At 41.3% G+C, this 26394-nt stretch overlaps 2 protein-coding genes across 3 annotated transcripts in view; both read left to right on the top strand.

The window, feature by feature from the left end:
- Positions 1-715: 715 nt before the first annotated feature.
- LOC118556611 (glutathione peroxidase 2-like) lies at positions 716-2586 on the top strand. Its single transcript, XM_036151137.1, has 2 exons — positions 716-938; positions 1755-2586. The coding sequence occupies exons 1-2, from the start codon at positions 717-719 to the stop codon at positions 2106-2108; spliced, it is 576 nt and encodes a 191-aa protein (XP_036007030.1). The 5' UTR covers position 716; the 3' UTR covers positions 2109-2586.
- A 3368-nt stretch (positions 2587-5954) lies between these two features.
- Positions 5955-26394, top strand: part of LOC118567082 (signal-induced proliferation-associated 1-like protein 1) — a 53595-nt gene continuing 33155 nt past the window's right edge. The window contains exons 1-2 of one of the 2 annotated variants that reach the window (XM_036151171.1): positions 5955-6121; positions 12482-12654. The gene's annotated coding sequence lies outside the window, so the exon portion shown is untranslated. The remainder of the gene's footprint in view (positions 6122-12481; positions 12655-26394) is intronic. The other variant, XM_036151170.1, reaches the window with a different exon arrangement.

The following is a 26394-nucleotide window of genomic DNA, read 5'->3' as shown; positions in this document are numbered from 1 at the left end:
GTGTGTAATTTAATCGCAGCATGAATCCAGCTGCTCTGTGAAGGCCTGGGAGTTTTGAACAATAGCGAACAAACAGCGTCTTGTAGACCAAGGAACAGAGCACACGGGTCAGGGTCGAAGTTGTGGAGAAGCTAAAAGCAGGGTCAGGGTTAGGTTATACAATAATATGGTCTGCAGCCAACCTGACCGAGCTTGAGCTATTCTGCCACCAAGAATGGGCAAAAAATGTCAGCGTGTAAATGTGCAAAACTGGTAGAAAGATCTATGCCTTTAACTGCCTGGTTTTTACATACAATTTAATTTTATTTATATAGCGCCAATTCATAAAATATACCTTGACTTGGTTGCCTGAACACAAATCCACACCATCCTTTTTGGGTTTTTCATTTATAAAATTCCTTCAAAATCAGGTGTCTTCACTACTACGGGCCACTTTTAACTGATCTGTTTCATAAAATCTCAATAAAATACTTTGAGGTTTGTGGCTTGAAAGGCCTTTCATATATTGTACTTGTTTAGCTTTCACCATCAGTTTAATCCCTTTATCTGGCACTTCTAAGCAGTGTATATCACCAGGCGATCAGTTTCCTGCAGGGCTATCTGACACCTATGAAAGGCAACTTGCTGCCCTGAGTGAGTCAGGTGATCGGGGGCTTTTAGGTAGAGTCGCACCACGAAACCCAGTCTCCCTCCAGCGAGACACGCTAGTAGCCAAGATGACCTTCATTGCTAAGACCTTCTACGACCTGAGGGCCACCTCGCTGGAAGGGGACCCTGTGGACTTCAACGTCTTCAGGGGACGCGTTGTCCTCATAGAGAATGTGGCCTCGCTCTGAGGCACCACCACCCGGGACTTCAGCGAGCTCAGTCAGCTACAGAGCAAGTACCCTCATCGGCTGGTGGTCCTGGGCTTCCCATGTAACCAGTTTGGATACCAGGTAAGTCGAACGACAGGTTTACCTGAAGCAATCTGACTTGTGACGTTTGTCCGTGCTGCTGCTGCTGAACCCTCCAGACGCGTAATTCAGAGGTGGCGCTTCCGACTCATTTCCTGCTATTTAGATATCTTGTTGGAGCTAAACTGCAAAAAGGGGACTACAAGTAAGTAAAATTTTCTTAAAATTGTTTTTGCCCTCAATTTGAGCAGGTAAATAAGATTATCTGCCCATGGAATGAATATTTTGACCCCTATACTGCAAAAAGGGAACTAAAAGTAATTAAAATTCTCTTAATATGAGAGTATCTCTACTGGTTTTGAGCAAGTAAATAAGACTACTTGCCAATGAAATAAGATTTTTGCACTAAAATAAGAACAATTAATCTTATTTCAGGTGCAGGATATCTAATTATCTTATTTTAGGGGTAAATATACTCATTCCATTGGCAAATAGTCTTATTTACCTACTTAAATCAAGCAAAAATACAATAATTTCAAGAATTGTTTTATTTGCTTTTAGTTCCCTTTTTGCAGTGTATAATCAGACAATTAGATTTACTGCATTTGAAATAAGATGATAGAGATGAGTTGTTCCTATTTTAAGTTGGCAGATCATTTAAACTTGCCTGCTCAAATCAAGGACAAATAAACTAATTTTAGGAAAGTTTGACTTGTGGTTTCCTCTTTGCAGGGTAGTAGAAAGAACTGCCCAGCATGTTGTTTATTTTTAAGATAGACATTTTTTCTGCCAGTGACGTATCAGTTAATTTCATCTGCAATAACTTTTGTAAATGTTGGTAATGCGTGTTTTCTGCAGGAGAACTGTACCAATGGCGAGATTCTGCATTCACTGCAGCACGTGCGACCAGGCGGCGGCTTCAAGCCCAACTTCACCATGTTCGAGAAGTGCGACGTCAACGGAGCAAACACACACCCAGTCTTTGCCTATCTGAAAAGCAAACTCCCCTTCCCCGAAGACGACCCCAGCTCCCTCATGCAGGATCCCAGATTCCTGGTTTGGAGTCCGGTCAGCAGGGCGGACGTCTCCTGGAACTTCGAGAAGTTCCTCATCGGGCCGGAGGGAGAGCCCTTTAAGAGATACAGCAAGAATTTCCCAACTATTGATGTAGAGCCTGACATCCAAAGACTGCTAAGATTAACAAAGACCTAAGAATAGCCTCTGCCACCTAATGGCTTTCCATCCATTACTGTCAAAACTGGCATGCTGGCCTCCACACATTTAAGCCTTAATAAATGAGGGTAATATTCTAAATCGTTGATGGAATATCATCTGAGGTCACATAAGTGCTTAAAATTAGTGGAAGTTCTTTTTTATTTTTCAAAACTGATTGCAAATAATAGATGTATTTTATAGAGTATGATCATTGGGGAAACCTGAGAATGGATCCTTTCTGTTTTTGGTCTTACGTTAGTGCTACCAGCAGATGGCGCTACCCAACCATCATGCAAATAGAAACTCCAGTCACGCTTTTATGAATTGGCATTCAAAGAGCAAACAAAAATGTTTGCGCTGAAATAAAATCTTGAAGCCTACATCGGTCTCTCCTTGAGGTGTTTTATTACTTTATTTATTGCCTGTCCGAAATAATGACATCTTCTGCTCAGAGACGAAGCTCACAATAAAGATTTTTGAACAAGTGCCTGGAGTGGCCTAATAAATCTGGAAATGCAGCGGGAGGAATTTTGAACAATTATTTTAGCACCTTTTAAAATAACCAACAGGGTACGCGTCAGCATTACATGGTGACCTCCATGCAGCCAATTACTCAAGCTGCATTTCTAAGTAAAATTTGCTGACGCAAGCAACCCATGCAGCTGCAGGAATGCATTACTGCCACATTGCTGCCTAAAGACGAGGCCTGAATCACTCAATTAAGCATCGACCTTACCCTGGTGTGATAAGCTCTCGTCCAGCTTTGCGTTTCCATGTACCGTAGGGGCTTTTGTTTGCAGGGTCCGCAGATTAACATCGGATTTTCTGGACATCCGCTCACATTCACATCATTTCGTGATGTCAGAGCTACAGTCAGCACAGGCCAGGCAGTGTCCTGATGGGCTTTGCCTCGGATGCCCCGGGGTCAAACACTCAAGCTCATGACACTTTTGCGGCTTTTACCAAGCCTGTGCTGGCGTTTGTGGTCGTAGGCTCCCGTCACTGTTTTTGCCCTTTCACAAATCGCATCAGAACAATGTTCTGTCACGATGCATGGAGACAAGTCCTGGATACATTTGCTGCCCGTTTTTTTTGTCAGGACTGTGCGTGACTTTCAGAAATGAAATGTTGCCTTGTCTGCATTCTGCCTGCAGGAGAAAAAAAAAAGATCGTTAAATGCTCATTTATGTACACGGCTGATGAATTACTCAACTAAACTGCAAAACTTCATAACTGGATACATTTTGAATATTTTCAACAGAAAGAAACAGTTTGGTAGAAAATGAATAAACTCCACCAGATATATAAGTGGATAATCCCAACAGGAATTCAGCATTGAGTAATAAAGCTGCGTAGATTTTTAATATGTCTGGTGGCTCTGCTTTTGATGTTTACCAGATGGCGGGCAGCAGTTAAAAAAGTTAACGGTGATGGCTCAAGGAGTTCTTTGCGAGGTGTAAGAAGTTCCTGCAGACACAGGGCCCTCGAAACAGATCATTTGTCAATTCTGTTAATGTGCTACCCCAGAGGCCCCTGGAAAAGACAAGCTTCGATTAGATGTAAGAGTGTATTTATATTACTATGCTTTCTGGTAATAAAGTAAAAAATCTTGGTGTTATTTTTGACCAAGACATGTCATTTAAATCCCATATTAAACAGGTTTCCAGAGTTTCCTTTTTTCACCTCCGGAATATCGCCAAAATTAGAAACATTCTGTCCAGGAGTGATGCTGAAAAACTGGTCTGCTGGTGGTTCCTAGAGTCTCTAAAAGTAGAATGGGAGGCAGATCCTTTAGCTATCAGGCTCCTCTCCTGTGGAACCAACTCCCAGTTTTGGTCCGTGAGGCAGACACCCTGTCTACTTTTAAGACTAGGCTTAAAACTTTTCTTTTTGACAAAAATTGTAACTAGTGGCTCATGTTGCTCTCAGCTACCTTTATAGTTTTACTGCTATAGGCTTAGGTTACTGGAGTATATCAGGATCTAATTTTCTCACTCTATTGAGTTCTACTGTTCTTCAATTATGCATTATGTGTTGTCATTTCTGCTTTAACTTTCTGTTCTCTCTCTTTTCTCTTCATAGTAGGTACACCTGGTCTGGCGTTCTGTTAACTGTGACATCATCCAGAGAAGACGGCTCACCCGCTACTACCATCTAATGTAGAACAGATTACTAGATCAATGTGTGCTTCTGTGCTTTTTTGTTTCTCTTGTTGTGTCTCTGTTCTGTCTTCTGTAACCCCAGTCGGTCGAGGCAGATGACCGTTCATACTGAGCCCGGTTCTGCCGGAGGTTTTTCCTTCCCGTTAATGGGTGGTTTTTCTTCCCACTGTCGCTTCATGCTTGCTCAGTATGAGGGATTGCAGCAAAGCCATGTACAATGCAGATTACTCTTCCTGTGGCTCTACGGTTCCCCAGGAGTGAATGCTGCTTGTCGGGACTTTGATGCAATCAACTGGTTTCCTTATATAGGACATTTTTGACCAATCTGTATAATCTGACCCAATCTGTATAATATGATTGAACTTGACTTTGTAAAGTGCCTTGAGATGACATGTTTCATGATTTGGCGCTATATAAATAAAATTGAATTGAATTGAATTGAAATTCTTTTTTTTAATCCTACATACTGTAACTTTTATTAATATTTGTCACTCACTCCTCACCCTGGCCTAAACTGACACCAGGATTAGATCAAAATATATGGGGGTTACACCATGGTCAAGTCATGAAGACAAAATGTGCTTCAAAAGCCTCTTCAAACATATAAAATCAGCTCAGTTTTGTACATAAAACATGAATGTATATAGTATTGGTATGAACAGAGTTTATATGTTTTCATATGATCTGACTTTACTCCTACAGTATAAATATATGCATGATAGAGTAATTGACTACTCTGAATTGATCTTATAATAGCTCGAATAATACCACAACTTCTGGTACCATCATTTATGGACAGATGTGTCTAAAATTGAAATGTATGGACACCTGAGAACAGCATAAACCAAAGGACAACATTCCAAGAAAAGAACCTCATACCAACCATGAAGCCTATAGCTGTAAGTGTCATGGTTTGGGAATGCGTTGCCTCAGCAGGACCTGGCCAGGTTACTATCACAGAATCCACCACGAACCCCCCTCACCAGCTGGTCTCGAACTTTTACAGGTCAGTGATAGAGAGCCTAACTGTGCATAATGTCATTCTCCAGCCGCTCTCAGCAGAACAGGAAGAACCTGCAGCAGGTGGTGAGGTAAGCGGAACGTGTTATTGGAACGCAGCGGCCCTCTCTGATGGTCATTTAAACATGCAGACTCCAATAGAAAGCCAGTGCTGATGCAACAGACTCTGTTCACCCCGCACACATCTTTCTTTCCCCACTCCCATCTAGTAAAAGTTTCAGGACTCTAAAAACCAACAGGGTTTTGCATATATATATATATATATATATATATATATATATATATATATATATATATATATAAATTATATGTTATTTACCTGCAGTTAAATCTATTTCGTCTAAAGCACCTCCATGTAAACATTTCTGAGTTAAGGCCTGAATATTCAATTGGTTTTCCCATGGCAGAGTGAGAGCTCTTTGGTTCAAATGTCTTTGTTTTTGTCCACCCTCCACAGGTGAGCAATGTTGCCACGGCAACGCTTTGCTTTCCCCACCACCGTACTTTCTCGCGAGACTCCCCGGGCATAGAGGGAGGTGAGGGGAGGCAGAGCCTGAATGATCTCATCCCTCCAGCAGCTGCATACCGCAGCGAGGCAAAGCAGTAACTTTCTATCAAACTTCCAAGTTGCCTTTCGGAAGAAGACGGAGGGACATTGTTGTTGTTGGGGGGGACTGAACCCGGAGCCAAAACGTTTCTTGTGAAGGCGAGGAGGGAGCTGCCGCTTAGTTTTTTTTTTCTGTGTGTGTGTGACTAAAACGGCAGCACCTTACGAGTTGAGACAAAAGGAGGAAAACCGTGTTCTGTGACATCCGAAAAGGAGGAAAGGTGAGTCGGGAATGTGGCGCTGGTCACGTGCGAGCGCACTAACATCTGGTTGTCTGCGTTAGAGAGCAAGGCACATATTTATGTTTTTTTTCCAGTGCGCAATCAGTGCCAGTGGTGTATTATTTCTTAACTAACGGTGGTGGGGGACTCGTCCTTATCACTGCTGTTGTCAAAATTCCCGAATCCCTGGTGCATTCGAAGGAGGCTGTTTGTCAAACACAGGTGGTGTTTTGCATGCTACACCGGATGTAATGTAAACAAATGAATGTGTCACCACCCCAGTTATTTTCGCGTGACTTACCCCACGGGCACCAGGTGATTTCCTTTCGTCCACATCTGTTTAACCCTGAGTTGTCCCCCAGCCATGTCCAGCTCCCTGTGTGCCTGAACGCCAGGCAGACTGGAAGTCACTGAATGTTCCGTTAGATGACAACATCTTATGCATTTGAAGCCGGCATAGACGAATGCAGGTAATGTGAGAGGGTGGGAATCCCGAGGCTCTGCGTGGTCACTAAGCCAAATCTGCTTTTAAAATGGGGTTTGATAGAGCCTTGCAAAGTTTAGTGCAAAGTGATATCGGAAATTGGCGATGTGGCGCTCCGCCCAGGGCGACATAGGCTGGGTGGGCGCCATTAGTACAAAAAAAGGGCACCACTTTACAGTAAGGCTCTCCTTAAAAATAGCTAATAAATAGTTTATAAATATGTTATTTATTAATCTGAAAACACTTTATAGCTTGTTCCTAGGTGTTTATTATGCATTAATTAAGGGCGAACAAGAGACAAGACTAACCAGTTTTTTGCCAAATAGTGAGCCTAGTCTGTTCAACTATATATTTTGTCTAAAGTTGCTTATATGAAACATTTCAGAATAAGTTAATACCCTGCTAGCACAAACCGGTCATTTTGTCTCTTGCTCACCCTTAATGGCGTACCGCGAGCGAGCTATTTTTAGAAACGTAACGTCACGATGACGTCACATCACGTGGTACGCAGTAGGACAAGCTTGCATAGTCCGCCGCTGTTTCGCTGTAAAAGAGACGTGCGTTACCCTTGGTTTTACTCGGTATACGACTGCTTTTTCCAAATCTAAGACCATGGTTTTTAAACATTGTTGCTATGGAATGTGCAACAGCGACTCGAGGTACGCTGATCGGCCGCATATGAAGGATGTTTTCTTCAAGACTGCCAAGGAGAAATGTGTGCGCTGGGTACACCGGTGCGGTCGGCCTACATATGTAGCAAGCTTTTTGTCGGAGGAAAGGGCCCAACCGAAGAACATCCTGACCCAATTCCAGCGACATCAAGTAGTGAACAGGTAAGAGTATTTTGGTGGCCGACATGTTAATAATGAAGCGCCTGCTACCATGATAGCATATAGGCTATCATGGTAGCAGGCGCTAACTTGATACCCTGCTACCAGGATAGCCTACTCAAAAACATTTCAAATAAGACAAACATTAAACATATACCGATCCCTGGACGGTGATTACAAACAAAAAAACGTCCGATGACGCCATGAACGCCGCGCAGGAAAAAAACAAAAACAAAGCTTACCGTTCGATCAACTCGGCCCGTTTTCCGGTCTTTTTAAGCCCTCGACACTCAAGCCATCGTTTGAGCTGAAGGTTGGTGTGTTCTTCCACAGTTCGACCAGTAATCCGTGTGCCTGGGACATCGTCTTGGGAAAGTTTAACGGCTGTAAAGTCGTTTATATCGCTGTTTCTGTTGCGCGTGTAATAGCTGGTTGCTACGGGCGTTCTCTCCTGTATGCCCTACCTAAGCGGCAAAAGGGGCGTTGCTCTTGAGTCGGTGACGTCACGTGCGCGGTACGCCATTAAGACACGTTAAACACTTATGAATGAGTTATACAGTGTTTATATCATTAATTAACAACACATCTATGAACTATTTATTAGCCATCTATAAGGGGAGCCTTGTAAAGTGGTACCGAAAGAACATATTGCAGTGTCGAAAAATGTTTTTCTTTTTGTTGAAGTGTGCGGTGAGTAGCACCCCCAGTCTTTTGCATCTTGTAAGAAAAGATGTCTGCTGACTGGCGGGCTAATGACGCTTAAGTTTTTGTCCAAGTGGAGCTTGCTGAAAAGACTATTTAACTTTTATTTTATGTTTTCTTTTTGATTTCATTTGATATTTATTCAGTTAAGTCAGAAATACATGCACGTATAGCTCATTTATCTATAAAATTATTTTTTAGAGCTCAAGATTGGAAATGTATATATATATATATATATATATATATATATATATATATTTTTTTTTTTTTTTTTTTTCTTACTGTTTCAGACACAATACATTCTAAAGGAACAGTGTTCATTTGGGTTTGAGAGCGGAAGAGAAATGCAAGAATAGCATTTGTTAACAGAGCACTAGCAGATAAACACAAAAATCATAGTGCTTTATCCATATTAGTTTTTAAATTAGATACAAGAACTAATCTTGTTGTTTACCTTGGCCTTTGTCAGGTGGGAAAAAAAGGGGAAGCCTTGGACTTTAGCTCTCCGCTACGATCAAGGACTTCTCGCATTCCCCATAGGCTTAGCTGACCTGCAGTGGCGGGCATGACTGATCACAGAGCTCCTCTGCCATCTTTACTGCTGAGTCTAATCTCACACTAGGCTGCTCCTTTTACTTTTGATGGGATTCTTTCCTGCAGAGGATAAATCTAAGGCAAATGCAGCAGATTTATTGTGTTCAGGGAAAAGAAAAGCTCCCTCTGTTTTGCTGCATGGCCCTATAATGGCTCATTTGAGATTCTGAGACTAATTTCAGTAACAGCAGGATAAAAAAGCACATATCGGTCTAAAAGGGATTTTAGAGCAGATTTTGCTCTTTGTGGGGGCTAAAAATATCTGCTTTCATGATTTCTGTCTGCATAAATTGCCCTTGCTAAGAATAGTGTTGTGTTTTTCTTTTCTTTTGGAGTTGCACCGATCAGTGTTTTTTTTCTCCAGCTGATACCATTTTCTGCTTCTCATTTTTGCTGATTCTGATTTTTAGACTAGAAGGAGGAGGATCCTTTATTGTCCCACAGTGGGAACATTCAGGTCTATGACAGCTAGTAGAAAAATAATGCGCTGAAGATTCTTCACAGAAAATAAAGAAATTAGAATATTATCTCCATTAATGCTTCAATCTTTTTCTGATCTTTGTTAAATGCACCAAAGTACACACCGTAGGTTAATTTGTGTATTGACTGAAAAGTGTGGTTACAGTTAGTTTTGATGACTTCTTTGAATAGGAAAAAAAAAATAGTTTCCCATGTTTTGGCTTTCTGATGACGGATCAGAGGCAGTGTAGGGAAAATCGGGCAGGTATCTCGTTAATTAATTGGTGCAGTTCTACTTTTTTTGGTCACTGTTTACTCCGCAAATGTTATCATTCCCTCTTGGGTCTGTGCAACACATATTCACAGCAGTTTCCTGTTACCAAGTTGAGCTTATGTTTTCATTGTCTCCCGCGTATCGGCTCGGAGGGAATAGCTTGAGCAGAGATGAAAGGGAACATGAAGAGGAGCTTTGTGCTGCTTCATAATTTGCCACTTATAAATGCATGGGCTGCAGCTGTTTACATTTACTGTTTACATTTCCTTTCCCATTGGGGCATGCTTTGTATTCATCCTTGCACATATTCAAAGTATTCGTTGAGACATTTCTCTGAATGCCCTTTTTCTTGGTATATGTTGCTTTTTGGTTTAAAAACTTTATTGAGTCATCCTGGAAAGGTGCACTCCAGCCTCACAGGTTGCTGTTGGCCTTGAACCCTCCATCACACTGAAAGACCATGAAAATAAATCTTTTCTAGGAATGGACCAGTGTCAGATTCTCTGTGAACACCACTGTCGCAGTATTTTTTCATTTTTTTGGACAAATTTGAATAAAAATGTTCACAAGATCTAACTAAATGGTAAATGGACTGAACTTAAATAGCACTTTTCCAGTCATACTGACCTTTCAAGGTGCTATACGCTAGAGCCACATTCACCCAATCATACACCGATACACAGCTCAGTAGGCAATTTGGGATTAGGTGCATGGCCAGGGGTGCATCAATATGTGATAAAGGGAAGCTGGAATCGAACCTACAACCTTCTGACTGCAAGACAACTACTCAACCATCAAGCGACAGCCGCCTTTTACTTTTACCTACAACAGAATAGCAACAATTGTTGCTAATTATAGTATAATATAATTAAAAAGTTGAATTATTTCAGTAGTTCAATTCAAAAAGTGAAATTACACGCAGTTTATTTTTCCCTTTTTCCTTCCACTCAATTTTTTGTTTAGCAGTGGCCATTTATCATTTACCCTCACTTCATTTTTGTCTGCGGAACAATTGTCATCACACTTTTCCTAAAATTTAAAATATTATTAAACTAGATCTTATTTTTAGCTATAAGCCATAGGCATGAAAACTACCATAAATAAATGCTTCAAATGTTTCATTCTGTTTATTGAACCCATGTATGAGTTTTCAGTTTTTGAATCAAACTGCTGAAATAAATAGACTTTTTGATGATATTTTTATTTATTGAAATGCACCTCTGTTGATCTTTACCGCTGTAGTAATGCTATCAATAACATTTATGTCGCTTTGATTTCAATACTAAGACTTAAGCAAAAATAGAGAAAAAAACGGCTACAATTTTCAATAGTAGTTTTTAAGTTATTAAACATATTATCAGAATGTGAATTTATTGTCATTGCATGTTAAAAAAAACAGCACAAGGAAATTACGGATGTAGGCCTACTCTATATTAGTTTGTGTATTAGTTTGGCTGCATCTGGTTAGTAACGGGTTCAGCCTTGTTTGTGTTTGTAATAGTCTGAAGCATAGAAGGTGTTGGAAATATTCCTCTGAGAGTTTCCCCTGTATCAACAACACACTGGCATCCTGCAGGTGCTGCACAGTCAGCAGATTCACCTTGGTTTAAGTCTTGGTAACGCCCATTTGGATTGAGGTCTGGTGATTTGGAGGCCATTGAAGTACTGTGTCATGTTCAAGAAGCTAGTTTGAGATGCTCTGAGCTTTGTGACCTGATGCATTATTCTGCTGGAAGTCACCATCAGAAGACGGCTGCTGTGGACTAAAGGGATGAACAAGGTCAACAGCAATACTCAGCATTTAATGAATACTCACTTGGTACTAAGGAGCCCAAGAAGTTGCGAAGAAATTGTCCCCTATACCATTACCAGCATCAGCCTAAAACATTATGACAAGGTACGATCTATTCAGACTTTCATGTTGTCCAAACCTGATAACACCACTAACTGAACGCCGCCGCCGAAACGGAGACCCATCAGATGAGGCAACACTTTCTCAATATGTCAGTGTCCCTTTTTGATGAGTCTATGTGAATTGAAGCCTCAGTTTCCTGTTCTCATTTGACCTCTGACATCATCAAGCTGATTTCTTCCACACGACTGCAACTCTGGATATTTTGTTTTTCTTTGGACGGTATTTTGTAAACTCCAGAGACGGTTGGGAGTAAAAAATCCCCAGTGGATCAGCGGTTTCTGAAATAGTCGCTCTGGTACCAGCAACCATGCCATATTCAAATTCGTCTTCACCACTTCTTGATTTTTTAAAGGCGTTGAATTGCTGCCATGCGATTGGGTGATTTAAACAGCTGTAGCTAATAAAGTGGTCGGTGATGGTAGTTTTCTACAGTGTTTTTCTAATAAGACTGACACTACTTTAGTTTCCACTCCACAACTGTCCGTGTTTTTCACAACCAGAACTATTTCCACTATAATAGTTTGCTAAATAGTTGTCTCTGGTAGAAAAAGGTCTGGCCATTTTTCAGACAGCTGACCTTCAATGCACAGCATGAGGCACAGGAGGAGGAATGCTGTTCAATGTAAAACTTTTAAACACCTAGTTATGCCTTGATACCGGTTACCCGCCCAGCGTGATGAGAACCCTGGCAGAAAACAAACATCTCCAAGACAGATTTCTTCATATATCCGATGACAACTAGTCACTCATTTCTGAATTTTGACGTAAGGTTTTGAAACAGTTTGAAGAACACTGCTCTATTTTATGTAAAAAGGGGAAGCTCCGTCTGATGTTAGTCAGCTTGTAGTCAGAGGTCAAATGACTTGATGTGTTTTTTTTTTTTGGGTGTCTTTTTACTGGTGGCTGTGTGGGCCGATGAGTTTGACCGTAACGAGGTGTGACTCTGGGTCCTCATTTCCTGTCCGCTAAACTGTTGTGGAAGGCTTGGTCTTTGTCTGGGTCGGATCATCCACTGTACGTTTGCTGATGAGGGAAAGCGGAGGGCTCAGGGGGGCCTACAATGGTGATGATGTAATCCCTTTTTTTTTTTTTTTTTTTTTAGGGCCCTGCCGTGAAGTTAAAGCAAACAGACAAAGGAAAATTCCCCCGTACTCGTCACCCCCACCTGCCACACCGCTTTGGGAAACGCAACCTCGCCAAAATCCTCCATCGTTTCAGACCTTATAATTATCTCCGGGGGAGATACTGAGTGGGGCTGTTTGAACAGTGATACAGGTACAGACAGCTGCTGTTCACCATGATTTCGTTCCCCCGCGTCTTCGTTTGGTGGTCTGTTACTTTATATGTTGTTGAACCCAAAAAAGAAATAAAAAAAAAACAACGCTGTGCAACTGGTTCCCCTCATCCTGCCTCCAGATTCCCAGCCCCAACCAGAACCCACAGTGAGGAAGAGATCAGACGCTGAGAAATTCACCCCCGCTTTCCTCCCTTCAAACCTCACAGGGGCTGAAAATAGTACGACGCGGGACACAGATTCAGCAACAGGACGAGGAGCTGATCGGAATAATAAGAGCTGTCTTTCAACGAAAAGCGTTCCACAATGAAAACTGGCATTGCGATGATGATGATGATGATGACGGTGACGATGTGTTGCTGCAGGCTATCCCTGCTGCCGCGCTGCAACGACGTGCTCGGCATTGTCTCGACACGTCTGCCAGTTGCTTCGCCGTCTCCCCTTCTTGGCCCGTTCACTTTCTCTGGAAGGGGATTACAGAACTCCTCTTTGAGGAGAATCAAAACATCGGGCCGAGCTGCAAGCCCACGCCTCACGCTGAGCCTGTGCGGGCAGCTTCGGAAAATAATTCCAAAATACAAAAAAAAAAAAAAAACGCAGAGCGGAGGGGGTCGATTTTTGCTGCTGCCCTCCCCTCTTTCCTGCAGGCGGCCGCTATCTCCACACATAAGCAGGTCTGCTCAACTTTTCTACTTCCCTGTTCGTGTTGGCAACACTTTTTTTTACTTCCAGAAGCAACTTCTATTATGTGTTGTGTAATAAACCTGGGATGGGAGCACAGCAGCACACGGCGTGAGGCTGTCTCTTATGATATTTAAAAGTCGAGCTCTAGGAATGCGCTGATCAAAAGAGAGGGAGGCTTACTTTCCTGTACTAAAACGGGAATAATCCTGCATCAGATTGCTCCAGAACTCCACAATCCTTTGCCTTGGAACGAGGGGAATTAATTTCCAGCCCGCTTTGCTCTCGATAAATCTCAGCGGGAAGATTCAGACCATGTTAAAGCAAACGTTCCCTCGGCAAGATTGAAATGGCTGCTTAAACAAATACGTGTGTCAGGTTTAGTGAGTAGGGTGCAGGGAAATGTTCCATGTGGAGTGTCTCTTTACTCATCTTGATTGCCTAAGTTATTCTGGGAAAACCTGATTAGCCTTGAATTTATGTTAATTAGTGTGGTATATAGAGGGCCTTGCGAAAGTTCTCATACCACTCGCACTTTTTCACGTTACACACGCCGTAATGTGTTTTATCGTGGTTTTATGTGACAGGCAACTACAAAGTAGTTCAATATAGTGAAGTGTGAATAAAATGATGCATGGTTTTCAAAACGTTTTAGAAATGCAAATAAAAATTGCACCCGCTTTTGTCCGTGACTTGGAGAATACATTTTTGCTGCACTTACAGCTGCGAACCTTTTGGTTACCAGCTTGCGATGAAATTCTTGCCAATTCTTCTTTCCCAAATAGCTCCTTTTTTGTCCTATTTAATGGAGAACATTGATAAACATCAATTTTTAAGACTTGCTACAGTAAAATTGAATTTGTCCGGATTGAATTCCATTCTATCACACGGATATTCTTTGATCTAAATGTTGGTGAACATTCTGAGTCATCCAGCTCATGATCAATCCAAAAAAGGTTAAAAAACAAAACAACTGGACTTCTATTCTGAAGCTGAAGACGTTTTGCTTCCCATCCAGGAAGCTTTCTCAATTCACATTTTGAATTGAGAAAGCTTCCTTCTATTCTGAATAAAAGTCCAGCTTCAATTCAGAAGTCCAGCTGAATAGAAGCTGGACTTCTTTTCAGCTTCAGAATAGAAGTCCAGATGTTTTATTTTTGAATCTTTTTTGGATTCTTTGATCTAGAGCATTCCTTTTTACCTTTGGTTGTATGTTTTAAAGACGAAACTTGGCCGATTCGTTTGCGTCACTTTTAGCCTCTATAAAGCCTGGTTGACCGTGTGTAATTATGGGATGTTAAGAGCAGTAAGACCCGATCCTTCACGTCCATTCATTGTTGGACAGACCTTTCCGATAGAATTCTGCTGTATGGGAAAAAAAAGTTGTAGCAGAGAACAACATGCTCCATTGTACAATGCAATGTGACAAAAGCTACCATCATGCATCTGGCTTCTATCAAGGTTTTACATTATCTAGCTCAAACATTGTTGTGTGTTTAAGTCCATCCATTAAGTCCATCCACTCTGAACAGCTTTTCTGTCCCTGCTGAAGAAAAGCATCCCCACAGCATGATGCTCCCAACACCATGTGTTACCGTGGAGATGATGCGTTCAGGGTCATGTGCAGTGTTAGTTTTTCACCATGCGTACCGAAAAGTTTAATGTTGCCAACATCTGACCAGTAGGCTACTGCTTAGGCCACTGGACTAATGTTTTCTAACAAACGCCTGAGGCCTTCACAAAACACTTCTGTACTGAGATCAATTGATCCACACGACGGATACTATTTACAAATCAGGAGTTCTGAGGGCAGTTGGTGGCACTGGTTTTCTTTAGAGCTATAAACACAAATTTGTGCCATACATTTTATTTTTTTTATTTTTGTAAGGGTTGTTGAAAAGTGTTTGTCCTTTTCCTTCTGCTTCACAATCGTGTTTATGCTGGTCTGTGGTTGCAGCGCCGCAAAATGGGAAAATGTTTGCAGCAGAACGTGAATACTGTTGCAAGGTGCCGCATGCAATGTGCAACACTGGTGTACGACTGCAGAGTTGCGCCACAGTCCCTTGTTTTCCATGTTGCTTCAGGTGAAAAGGGCAGACTGAGTCGGTTCATAACAAACGGGGGCTGCCGTTCCAGCTTTTCCTCTCTTGCTGTCTGTTGCCTTTGTGTTTCATTGATCAGCTCCTTCATACCCAGCCTCGCTTTTCCTTCACAAGAAGCCCAAGTGTAACCAACCGCACGGCGCGCATTGCTGAAATTCCTCTTATGGGTTTTGTTTTCAGGGATCTTTCCACAGAACTGCTGCTTAGTTCAGCTCTTATCACCACTGTTGCTGGGAGGAGGTGAGGTAGAGTCGTGCCAGTGTTTACATGGCTCTCGCGCTTGACTTGAATGCTGATTAGATGGGAGTCACCGTCGGCTGCTAGCTGCCATTAAAAAAGGCAACCTGCACCTGCATGCATTTTGCCCATTTCTGCAGTATGTCTTTCTCTTTGCCTCATTTGCAGCAGGCACTAAATCAGGTGTGAAACAGCAGCAACAGTAACCAGAGAAACACCGTGCAAAGGAGGGGCTGGGAAAAAAAACCCATGAAGCCTATGAGGTAGCAGAGTCCTGATTAAATCCAAATCAGAACACAACTACTTCATTGCTAGTTAATGTATTTTTGGGGGGATTTGAGTGGGGGTACAAGCACAATTAAACTTGCTGTATCTGCTGCTTTAAATGAGACTGGACTGGTTTGAGGGCATTGCAAACCACAGTCACAGGGCTGGTCGTGGCGCGCACCACCAGCCAGCAGCGACGTGCTGTGCAAGGTTTGCAGTACGGCTTCCTGACATGTCGTGATTGAGCAGGGCACCGCAGTTACGCAACACTAGCTGACTTATTCGGCTCTGTATGAATTGATTAACTCCGCGGCCCGACCGTTTATAATTGGACTGGAAGTGAACTCGGCTCTGCTCTGGACACGTGCCAGAATCGATGCCTGGAAACTGTTTACGTGTGTGACTTTGCAAAGCCGTTCTTGTAGTCGGATTTTGGGCTCACACCTCCGGGTTTCCCAGCTTGAGAACGGTGAATTAGGAGCACGTTGTTATTTCTCACGCACAGAAGCGATAACTGTGGAAAACCCGAGCCTTCATATGTGAAAAACCAGTCGGCTGTAAGCGAAGACAGACGATCAGTGCTCTCCAGAGGCATTACAAATACCCGTGAGACTTTCCACCCAGATGATAATAAGAAGGTCTTCCTTTGTCTCTTCCACCATTATTAAAATGCCTACCTGGCAAGAACCTTACCTTATTACCTTGCAAGCCCAAAGGTGCTTGCAAATCTTGTTTACTGAGCACACATTTAATGTCTGGCGACCACAGAGGAAGGGTTTGCCCAGTGTGAGGGCATATTTATCAAGCTTTCGCTTCAATTCTGGCAGTTTCCATCTCATTGCTTTGCAGCTTATGTTCTTCCCGAGCAGCATATGCTGGTCTGTACTGAAGCTGCACAGTGGAAACATTCCCCCATCATCAATCAGTGTAATCTAATGAATTTATGTGCTTCGTCCTGATTGCTGCAGAGATATCTGTGTGGGCCAAGCAGCTGCTGATCGATCAGGAGATCAGCGTGATTGATGAAAATGAACTACAGGGCACGTGCAGAGCAGCTTATGACAGATTTGATTACATCCTCTGCGGACGGCGTAAACAGCTTGTGGTCAGTGGTGCCGGTGCTGCTGCGGTGGAGCTCCGGTTTCGTATATTTACTTGCGGGGAGGCCCTGCCTTCTTTAATCTGTTTGGTCTAACCACCTCGACTTCCATAAGATCACTTTCCCACAAACTATGAAATACCAAACAGCCACGTTTTGGACTTGATCTATAAATTTAGTGACTTCATTGTGTGATAGTAAATGTCACTCTAGGGTTTGTGAAATGTATTTTATTTTCATGTAATGGAGCTGATCAAGTGGTTGCATGGTTTTCTACATTCTCTTGTCAAAAAAATAAATTAAAAAAATCTGAAAAGTGTGGCATGCGCTTGTATTCAGGGATGCCCTCGAAGAAAGTTTTTGTTGGTATGTATTCTAACTGTAACCTAATAAGAACTCATACTTATTTTTCCATTTACCCTTTCATGTCCTTGTGCAGAACATATATTTCAAACTATCCTGCATGCTAACTTTTACTGTCTGCCTCAAAAAATCTCGCACTTGAGACTTCATTCTGTTTTTGCAGAAATGAATATGATTTCTTCACTCTGGCAGAAGGCCTTGCTGGGACAGGTTGTCTTTGTGGGTTATCAAACTTTGCATCTTCTTGCAGAAATTCTTTATTGATGACACTCTTGGATATTTATGACTTTGCTCTTACTTCCTATCGCGGTATTCACACATGCAGTGCAGCCTGTGATCTTTGTCTGTTTGTGTTCCAGGCGGAGCAGCACACAAGAATGCATAAGTGTGGAACCTTCCCTGTAAACTTGTTGTAGAGATGTTACTGCATGGCTTTAAGAAAGTCTTGTTATAGTTATAAAACAACACCATGCATGAAGCAGCCACTATTCAAGAGCATCTACTTTGAGTAAGCTAATGTGCTAATGGGACACGTTTGCTGAGCCTAATACTGCTTTCCTTTCACAGACAAACATTGTAACTGCCTTCAAGCATGGTGCAGATATTAACAAAATATTCAAAAGGGGATTTTAGGCGGTTTGCAAAAGTTTTTTTTAATAAACCTTAAAGTTTTTCACGTGTCAGATTACAATCACATACTATTGTAATGTCATGCGATAGACCTACACTAACCTGGCAAGCCATTCTGCACATTATCAATCTCGGTCCGCTCATGTCGAATCCGTTTGGGGAAAGGAAGGACATTAGGTAAAACATTCTGAGCTGATTATGTGAAATGACACCTAGTACCCACCTACCAAAGGTTGGTTTTAGCCAATTACGGTATCAAATGACAATGTCTTAAGCAGCAGGTGCCATGAGAAACCACAAGTAAAGCTGATCAAGGCGCGCTTATTTGGATACTGACATTCCTGACAATCATGGATTCTGACACATGTGATAGAAGCAGCTACGCGTGCGTCCTCCTGCGCTGCCATGTTTATTTTGGTTTGGCTGTTTGGCTGTGGGCTCAGTACATCTTGCTTACGTACATAGCTGTATGCACCGCCTTAAATCATAATACTGCAACGTGATTGGTTGACCCGTTTTGGGTTGGTCTCGAACGGTTGAGACGGGAGCGGGACAAGATGGATTCTTGATTGCAAATGCACGAATACCGCGAGAATTCAGCATGCAGGCAAGGTAAAACCAGCAAAACAACGTGTGAATAACCTTTGCGAGCCACTGTATAGTCCCGGTGATTAGACTAAAACTCAATTTCTGATCAGTTAGTTGTTTCCAGTCAGAACAGTGAGGTCATGCCTTAATATATTTGTATTATCTAATGCCCAAAGTTTGATTTGCCTAAAGCTACTTATCATTGATGGGTACACATGCAGATAGCATGGCTCTCTAGTGTTCATCTTGTGTATGTTCACTGGATGCCCCTAGCCTGCAGCATGACTGATGCAGGCTAGGGGCATCCAGTGGTTCAGCACACTTTAACATCCCATATCCGGCCTCTGACTTCATACAATCAAAATCCCAATGTTATAATTAACGTTTAATTTATTCTGCTCTTGTTGTCTGCGTTTTATGACTGAACAACAATCATTTCGCTCCTCTACTCTGTAGCGGCTGCTGTGGATGATGGGCCATCGGTCCAGTGGAGCAGTCACAGTCAGTCTGTGCAGGCTACATGCGTGTGCCACTCCAGCAACACTGGGGGCTTACACTGATTTGTTTGCTCTCAAGTCTCTCTGATTCGAGAGTGAAGTAATAGCTAGTTTTAAAGTGTTTGCTGGTCCACCCCTGGCTGATTCCCTTCCCCCTTGAAGTGGAGAGGCTAAATTATAGACAGCAAGCACACAAACTATTCACTCAACCCCCTTTCTGTACTTCAATGCCGTTAATTACACTGTTGCTACTCTCCCATCCTTCTATTTTAATTCACAGCTGATAGGAACTGCCTCATCCCAACACTTACATAGAGAATTTATGTTAGCCTCACGCCAGGCTGTGATTATCTGTTTGGTAACACTCGATTTTACTACATTTCACATATTAGGTAGGGGACATTTTTGTTAGGGGACTTAAAAGAAAGGCCTCTCTGTCTCAGCCCCACAAAGTGCTGTTTAACAAGGCGCAGTGCAGGAAAATTATCTTATTGCATTTGTACTGACATTGCTCAAGTTCAACAGGAAAAAAGGTTGCGAAACACAAATAATGACTTCATTTTACTGTGAGACCAAATAGGAAATCATGCAACTACGCTGCTGTTAAAATTATACTGCTGTTTAGTCAAAGTCTTAAAATAGAAACTTTTAATTGCCTCCAAGACCACCTAAATCCTCCAGAGTAGATGTCTCCAAAATAAACACATTTAAAACGGCATACATCTGACAGCAAATGGATGTCACAGTTGCTCACCGAAGAGTAATGGTTGTTCAGCTGATAAGAGTCTAATAAGAGTTCACACATGTGTCATTTTGGCCTAGTCCACACGTAGCCGGATACCTGAAAAAACTAATACATTTTGATGCGGTTAGGCATTTCATCCACAAGTAAACTCCGTTTTACATCTTTAAAAACGAATGCTTGTTAAAACTCCAGCTAAAGTGGAGATTTCTAAAAACTCAGTTTTTGAGCCTGCATGTGTACGTGACAAGTCAGACTTTTAGGGTCCAGTGCATCACAGTCTGCGACAAATAATGCGCCGTCGATGTCACAAGTGCGACCATTGTGTTATAGTCTTACTGTACAGTGGAGAAAAAAAAAGAACGCTATCAGAGAGGTGCTGATTTCAACTTTCGTGTTGTGATTGACTGTTTGCAATATGTGTCAGACCAATGTTAAACTGGACAAATACACTGTCATCTCCGGTCGTTTGTTTCCAACCTAGGGCACATCTCCCCTCTAGCAACCACACAGCATTTCCTGTCTTCACTAAATCTGGTCTTGGTGGAAGAGTGGAAGCAATAAGTTCATATTAAATGTTTGCCACGATGCATTTAGAATATACAGGAAATCTGGGGAAATTTTAGGAAAAAGAGAAAACCTTTTGGTCCACATGCCAAGTGCTTTGTGTGGCAGAAAACAGCACCTCACATAACCCTCAGCATACCACCCCCAGGGTGAAGCATGATGGCAGTATCAGGCTGAAGGGATTATTCTGCAAGACTTGAACATTGATGCTCACAGACTCTCTCCATTCAATGTTACTGAACTTCAGTTATATGCAAAGAAGGTTGGGGAAAAAAATTCACTCTCCAGATGTAAAAAAAAAGAAAAACATTGGTGGGGACATACTCAAAAATGCTTGGAGCTCTAATTGCTGCAGAAGGAGTTTCTGCAAAGTCAGAGAGGGTCGGGGTTGGAAACACTGAATAAAACCAATTGTCCCTTTCCTTCCATTTCCCAATGAACTATTATGTACTACTTTATGTTCTCCGGTCTCTTAAAATCTCTATAAAATACGCTCAGATTTGGGGATATGACGTGGCAAAAAATGAAAAGGTTCCAGGCATGACTACGTTTGAATCACTCTGTGTGACAAACGGTTTGCACATTAATTACCGACTGACTAGAATCATGTTAGACTTGCCGCTGGCTAGATGAACTTTGAGCTTTATTGCTGTGTTTGTTGGGTAATAGTTTTATTGTTTGAAATAGTTTTATAGTCCCACCCACACATATAACATCTATTAAAGCTACCAAACAGTAAACCTGCTAATAATCCACTTGCATATTTGGCCTATGACTACAATGAGAAAATGTCTGAACACCGGTCAGAATGGATCTGTGACTGTATTTGATGACAATCATCAGAACAATTAAGAGCAACTAAGATTTTCATTGGAAGTAAGCAGCGACATAGTGGAGGGTTAATCTTTATTCCCCTACATGCAATGCAACCAGAGAGACAAGGGTTTCATCTCTGTTCCCACTGTATGCTCACGAGACAACTAACTTAGAAAAACAAACATGACTTAAAGATTTTGATTTGCAGTAGTAAAGTAAGAACCGTACAGGTGTAAAGGTGAACTGGCTGCTAGTGTCTTATGGTGGGGGATACAGACGTTAGCATCACTGGCCTACACCAACAAATCGCTTTAAAAATATAATTCATATTTTGCTTTTTTTATTTGTTTGCATGCACGTTTTATTTTAGCCACAATTTGTATTTAAGAGAAGCTGAGATAGAAAACCAAGAACACAAGCAAATGGATTTGTTTTCATTTCATGATGGAATGTCAAAGCAAGGTTTATCCCTGTCCGAACAAGCACATCAGAATTCTTTCAGGAATAATCTCTGCCCTGGTTTCATACCAGAAAATACTTTCCACATGACCACTTACTGATAACGTCACTGGATTAGATACTAGAGATGATGCAAATATCTTAATGAAACATAATTTAGTAGAAGCTTGACTCCTCAACCTACTATATATATTTAGCTGTGAGCAGGATGAGATGCAACAACTTAGCTCTTAAACAAATGCATCGTTACGAAGAAGTGGGGGGAACATCACCGTTTGATTTTTATCTTTGTGAGCGTAGGCAACACAAGTCAAGACCGCTCTTTGTTTTTCTCAGCAACAGGGTTGTGTGAATCAACAAAGGAATCTTGTTGACTGATAATAGCAATCCCAGAGCAAATATGGTGCCGTTCTGTTGTTGCCACTCGCTTCTGGGTCTGCCTGTGCGGTCTGAGGGCATGTGCACACAGATGTGTTTAGTAAGAATGTATTTTTTCTTTACCTCTCTTTGGTTTATCATTCAGATGTAAACAGTGGAAAATGAAGACAACTCATTAGGAAAAAATCTAAAAGTACTAATAGTGTGTTCTGTGCGTTATATCTATTGTTTACGTAAGCTTATTCATCTCCATAGCTTCTGCAGCCCTCTGGACGGGTACAGTTTTTACATCAGCCCTAGAAATGGCCTTTATTTTGGCAGTTTGTATTGCAAGAGATTGTAACGTATGGATACTAAACACTTTGCTGATTTTTGCATAATTGGACCAAATTCATTTAAAAAATCTGCCCTTAAGATCAAATTGAATGCTATGATGGAAAATGGGGAAAGTCCTCTTAATAAAAAAAGCTTTAAACAAAAGAGAGTTCAGCACAACAGCTGTAGTGATTGTGAATTTTTATTTGACAATATGAACCATTGCAATTAAAGATAATAATCTTCTTTTTAATCCTATATTTAAAGTTAAAGTCCAACTTGTAATATAATAATTTACCGTACTGCTATTAATATGGCTAAAAGGCATTTACTTGAAATCTATTAAAGAACACTAACATTTTTTAATGCAATATTACAAATGAAAGATAGGGTATTTCCATAACAGGCTGTACAAATAAGATTATTAAAGTCATGAACTCTATGACATTTGTCACTTTCATCCAGTAGTGTGATAATCCATTAGAAAATTAGTTATTATTGTGTTTCCAAATGTCTTGTGTTACAAGTTGTAAGAAGGTAGAGGGGAGATGTTTTGCATTTGAAAGCAACATTGATGTTTGGTGAATTAAGCTATTCTGTGTCAGTTTACAGCGTACCATTTCAGTTTGGGATGAGATCAGACCAGAGTTGCAAAATATACTGAATTGTAATCATTATGGCAGTATCAAAGCATGCAATATTTCAATCGCCAATGCCGATTTGGATGCAATTATATATTCAATATTTTATTTCAAGTGCACTGCATTCAAACTCTGCATGCTAATAATATTTTTGGCCTGTTAGACTTTTAAACTGGGGCTGCACCATATTAGGAAAAGTTCCAATATGCAATAATATTGGTAAATGTAATAATGATAATAGCTTGAGAAAAAAACATTAAAAAAAAGCGTTAATATCTGTTTAAATGATTAGCTAACACTTATTGTACTCCAGGCGGTTCTTTGCGATATGCATGTTGCAATCTGTGATTACGATATTGTTAAACTTGTGAAACTGCGCAGCCTTACTTTAAACACTATGTGTTCAAACTTGATGTGTATTACCAGTGGCCAAGATCGTAGGCTCACAACAAGTGTCGAGGCCCTTTTGATGAAGTAAAAGAAGAGTCAGTCATGTTGGTTTATTATAACTTATAGAGTTGTAGGAATGACATCTCATTTACATGTTTTTCTAACATTATGCAACCCAAATGGAGACTTCAACTGACAAGTCTAGTCTAGCATCGAAGAAAAATATTTTGATGGAGATTTACTGACCAGAAATGTGTGGTTGTTGTTATTTGTAACCTGCCAATACAGATTTTATTTTAGGTGCTTTGAATATCTCTTTAAGGACTATAGTTAACAGTGTTTTTTTAAAAAAAAGAGTGTCCTGTGGTCATATATGGGTTTATCTACTCTTTCTCTTCAACATAAGGAAACTTTTCCAAGATGGGCATGAATTCAAGTCCTGTGGCAGATAGCAATTTTCTTTAAATATCCATAAATATATATATAAGAAGAGAAATGTTCAGAACAGCAGACTCCAAACTTCTTCTTTTAGATACCTCACTGCCAGTAATAATAATCAACTTTGATCCTTCCTTTCTTAGTAACAACTTCCACACCAAAGAGTGTCATGGTTGACATGACCTGGTAGCTCTTAGGCATGATGCTTTCATTGATAGAAAAGGGTCAGATGTTTAAGTTGCTGGTCAAGATCAATACCGTCTGTTAGGGCTGGACGATAATTCAATAACAATATATATCGATCCATAGACATATGGAGCGATAGGAAAAAATAGGGTTGATAAAAGTTCGATAGAGAGTTTTCCTTCCTTCCTTTCAGCCTATCATATTAGTTGATGCTACAGTCACTACTTCCTCTCGACCAATCGTAATCGCGGACCCAGGCACGCCGTCACAAAGCGCCGCCCTCTCAAACCACAAAACAGAGCATGTGAATATGTCGCAGCAAGGAGCGGCGGAGGAAACGGTCCCAAAACGGGGTTTTACTAGTTCGGCAGCCTGACAGAAATAAACCACATTGATTTGTAAAACTTGCAAGGAAAAAAGGTAAAAACAAAGTCTGGTAACGTAACCAACTTGTTTCATCACGTAAGTCGCTCAGCCGCTCACACCCGCAGCAGCGCGAGCTGTGCAGCCCCGCGCGACACCGCGTCATCTTCTGGAAGTTCTTCCAAAACAAAGCAGGTATAGCAGCTAAACTGGGCTCCCTTCTTTGTGATAAAACGAAAAAGCATCCAAGCGGCATAAGGACATCACGCATGCAGTAACGTGCTTCATAGTGATGGACATGCTGCTGTTGTCTGCAGTTGAAAAACCTGGCTTCAAACAACTACTCGCCACTCTTGATCCGTGATATAAAGTTCCGGGACGCAAATTTTTCTCTAACAGCGCTCCCTAAATTGTGCAACTAATGCAGAGAATCAGGGCAAAAGGAGCTGCAGTCTGTGTCCTTACACGCCACAACCTCAGACCTCAGCCCTGCGTCAGCCTCTCAATTATGAAACCTGAGAAGTAACTAGTGTACTATTCCCACCTAAATAGGCTATTTTATTTATTTGATATATTTATTTTGGTCATTTTACTGGTCACTTTAGTTTATTCTTTGTCATCATTTAATAACATAGCTCAGGTCTCTTAAGTTATTTTTCTTTAAAAAAAATTCTGTTATGGTTAAAAAAGTTGGTTAAATAAAGATTTATTTGGAATTCTGTGTTTGTGTTCTTTATTAAAATTAAATCATTTAGCAATATCATAAAATGTCCAGGCAGAGCTGCACATAAAATATGGTTTTAAATATTTTCAATAATTATCGATATCGATCAATATGCATTTTTTTTTATCGATAAGATTTTTTTCTATATCGTCCAGCCCTACCGTCTGTGACAACTCCTGTCTTTGCCTGCCTTAATATTTGCCGCTCTGTCTGTCAGGCGAAGTGATTTGGAGTCTGCAGGTGATTGGGAACACCTGGGACCAATGTTCCCTGTCTGCTCCTAATACCAGAGGCTGTCCTTGCTCTCCCCATAGCAGGCAGTCCAGGTATTTGGTTTGGTCTGATTTGGTTATATCTTTGCTTGTTTGGATATATTTGTTTCACCATACAACATTGCACAATCACTGTTCTATAAACATTTACACCCGACACAACTGATCTATTGATACTCACATGCACTACTTTTGTTATTCTTGATTAATGATTTATTTCCCCTTAACTTAAGTTTACTTAATGAAAAGCTTCTTATTTTACACCCTTACGAGCTGGGCTGTGATACTTTTGATTCCGGTCAGACTTTTTGTTACCTGACTTTTGCCAGGTGGATTTCATTCCGCAGAGCTCCAAACATCCATCTGGGATTGCTCCATTGGAGATGTATTTCAGAAGGGGGAGCCTTATCAAAAATCTTTGCATATGATTGGATAAACCACTTGTCCGTCATCTTTACCGACGTGCTACTTCAACCGCTCACATCGAAACCGAAACCATCCTTTCCACTAACAAAAGCCTTCAAAGCCATTCTCTGGTGTTCTTTTAAATAATTAATATTGAGTAGATTGGACAACACTGATGAAATAGAACATCAATGTTACCAGGTCACCAGATTTCTCTAATCAAAACCCGGTACGTCTCTGATTTTGCTAAGCGGGCGGGCACAGAGTTTCTGTTGGTTTGTTTTGCCCGATCTGCAACGCCGACGGGGCGGGGAAAGATGTGTTTGGCTCAGCTCTTCTGGTACATCGGGACAGCGGCAGGACCGGGTAAATACCTCTTGCTGCGTGAATCTTTTCTACTCCATCCTGATAAACTGAAATCTGGGACATTTCCTGGGTCAGCTTTTGCCGGGCACAGCATGGCGGCTCGCATCCTCGCTGCGAGCTGCCATGGTTGTCTGAATTCAAATAGCCGCTTCTCTGATACGTCATATCTACGAAAATCCCACCCGGCGATCCTCA

The sequence above is a fragment of the Fundulus heteroclitus genome, chromosome 19 (assembly GCF_011125445.2).
Source record: "Fundulus heteroclitus isolate FHET01 chromosome 19, MU-UCD_Fhet_4.1, whole genome shotgun sequence".
NCBI lineage: Eukaryota > Metazoa > Chordata > Actinopteri > Cyprinodontiformes > Fundulidae > Fundulus > Fundulus heteroclitus.
Note: the sequence above shows the minus strand (reverse complement) of the source record. Positions and strands in the feature narration are given on the sequence as shown.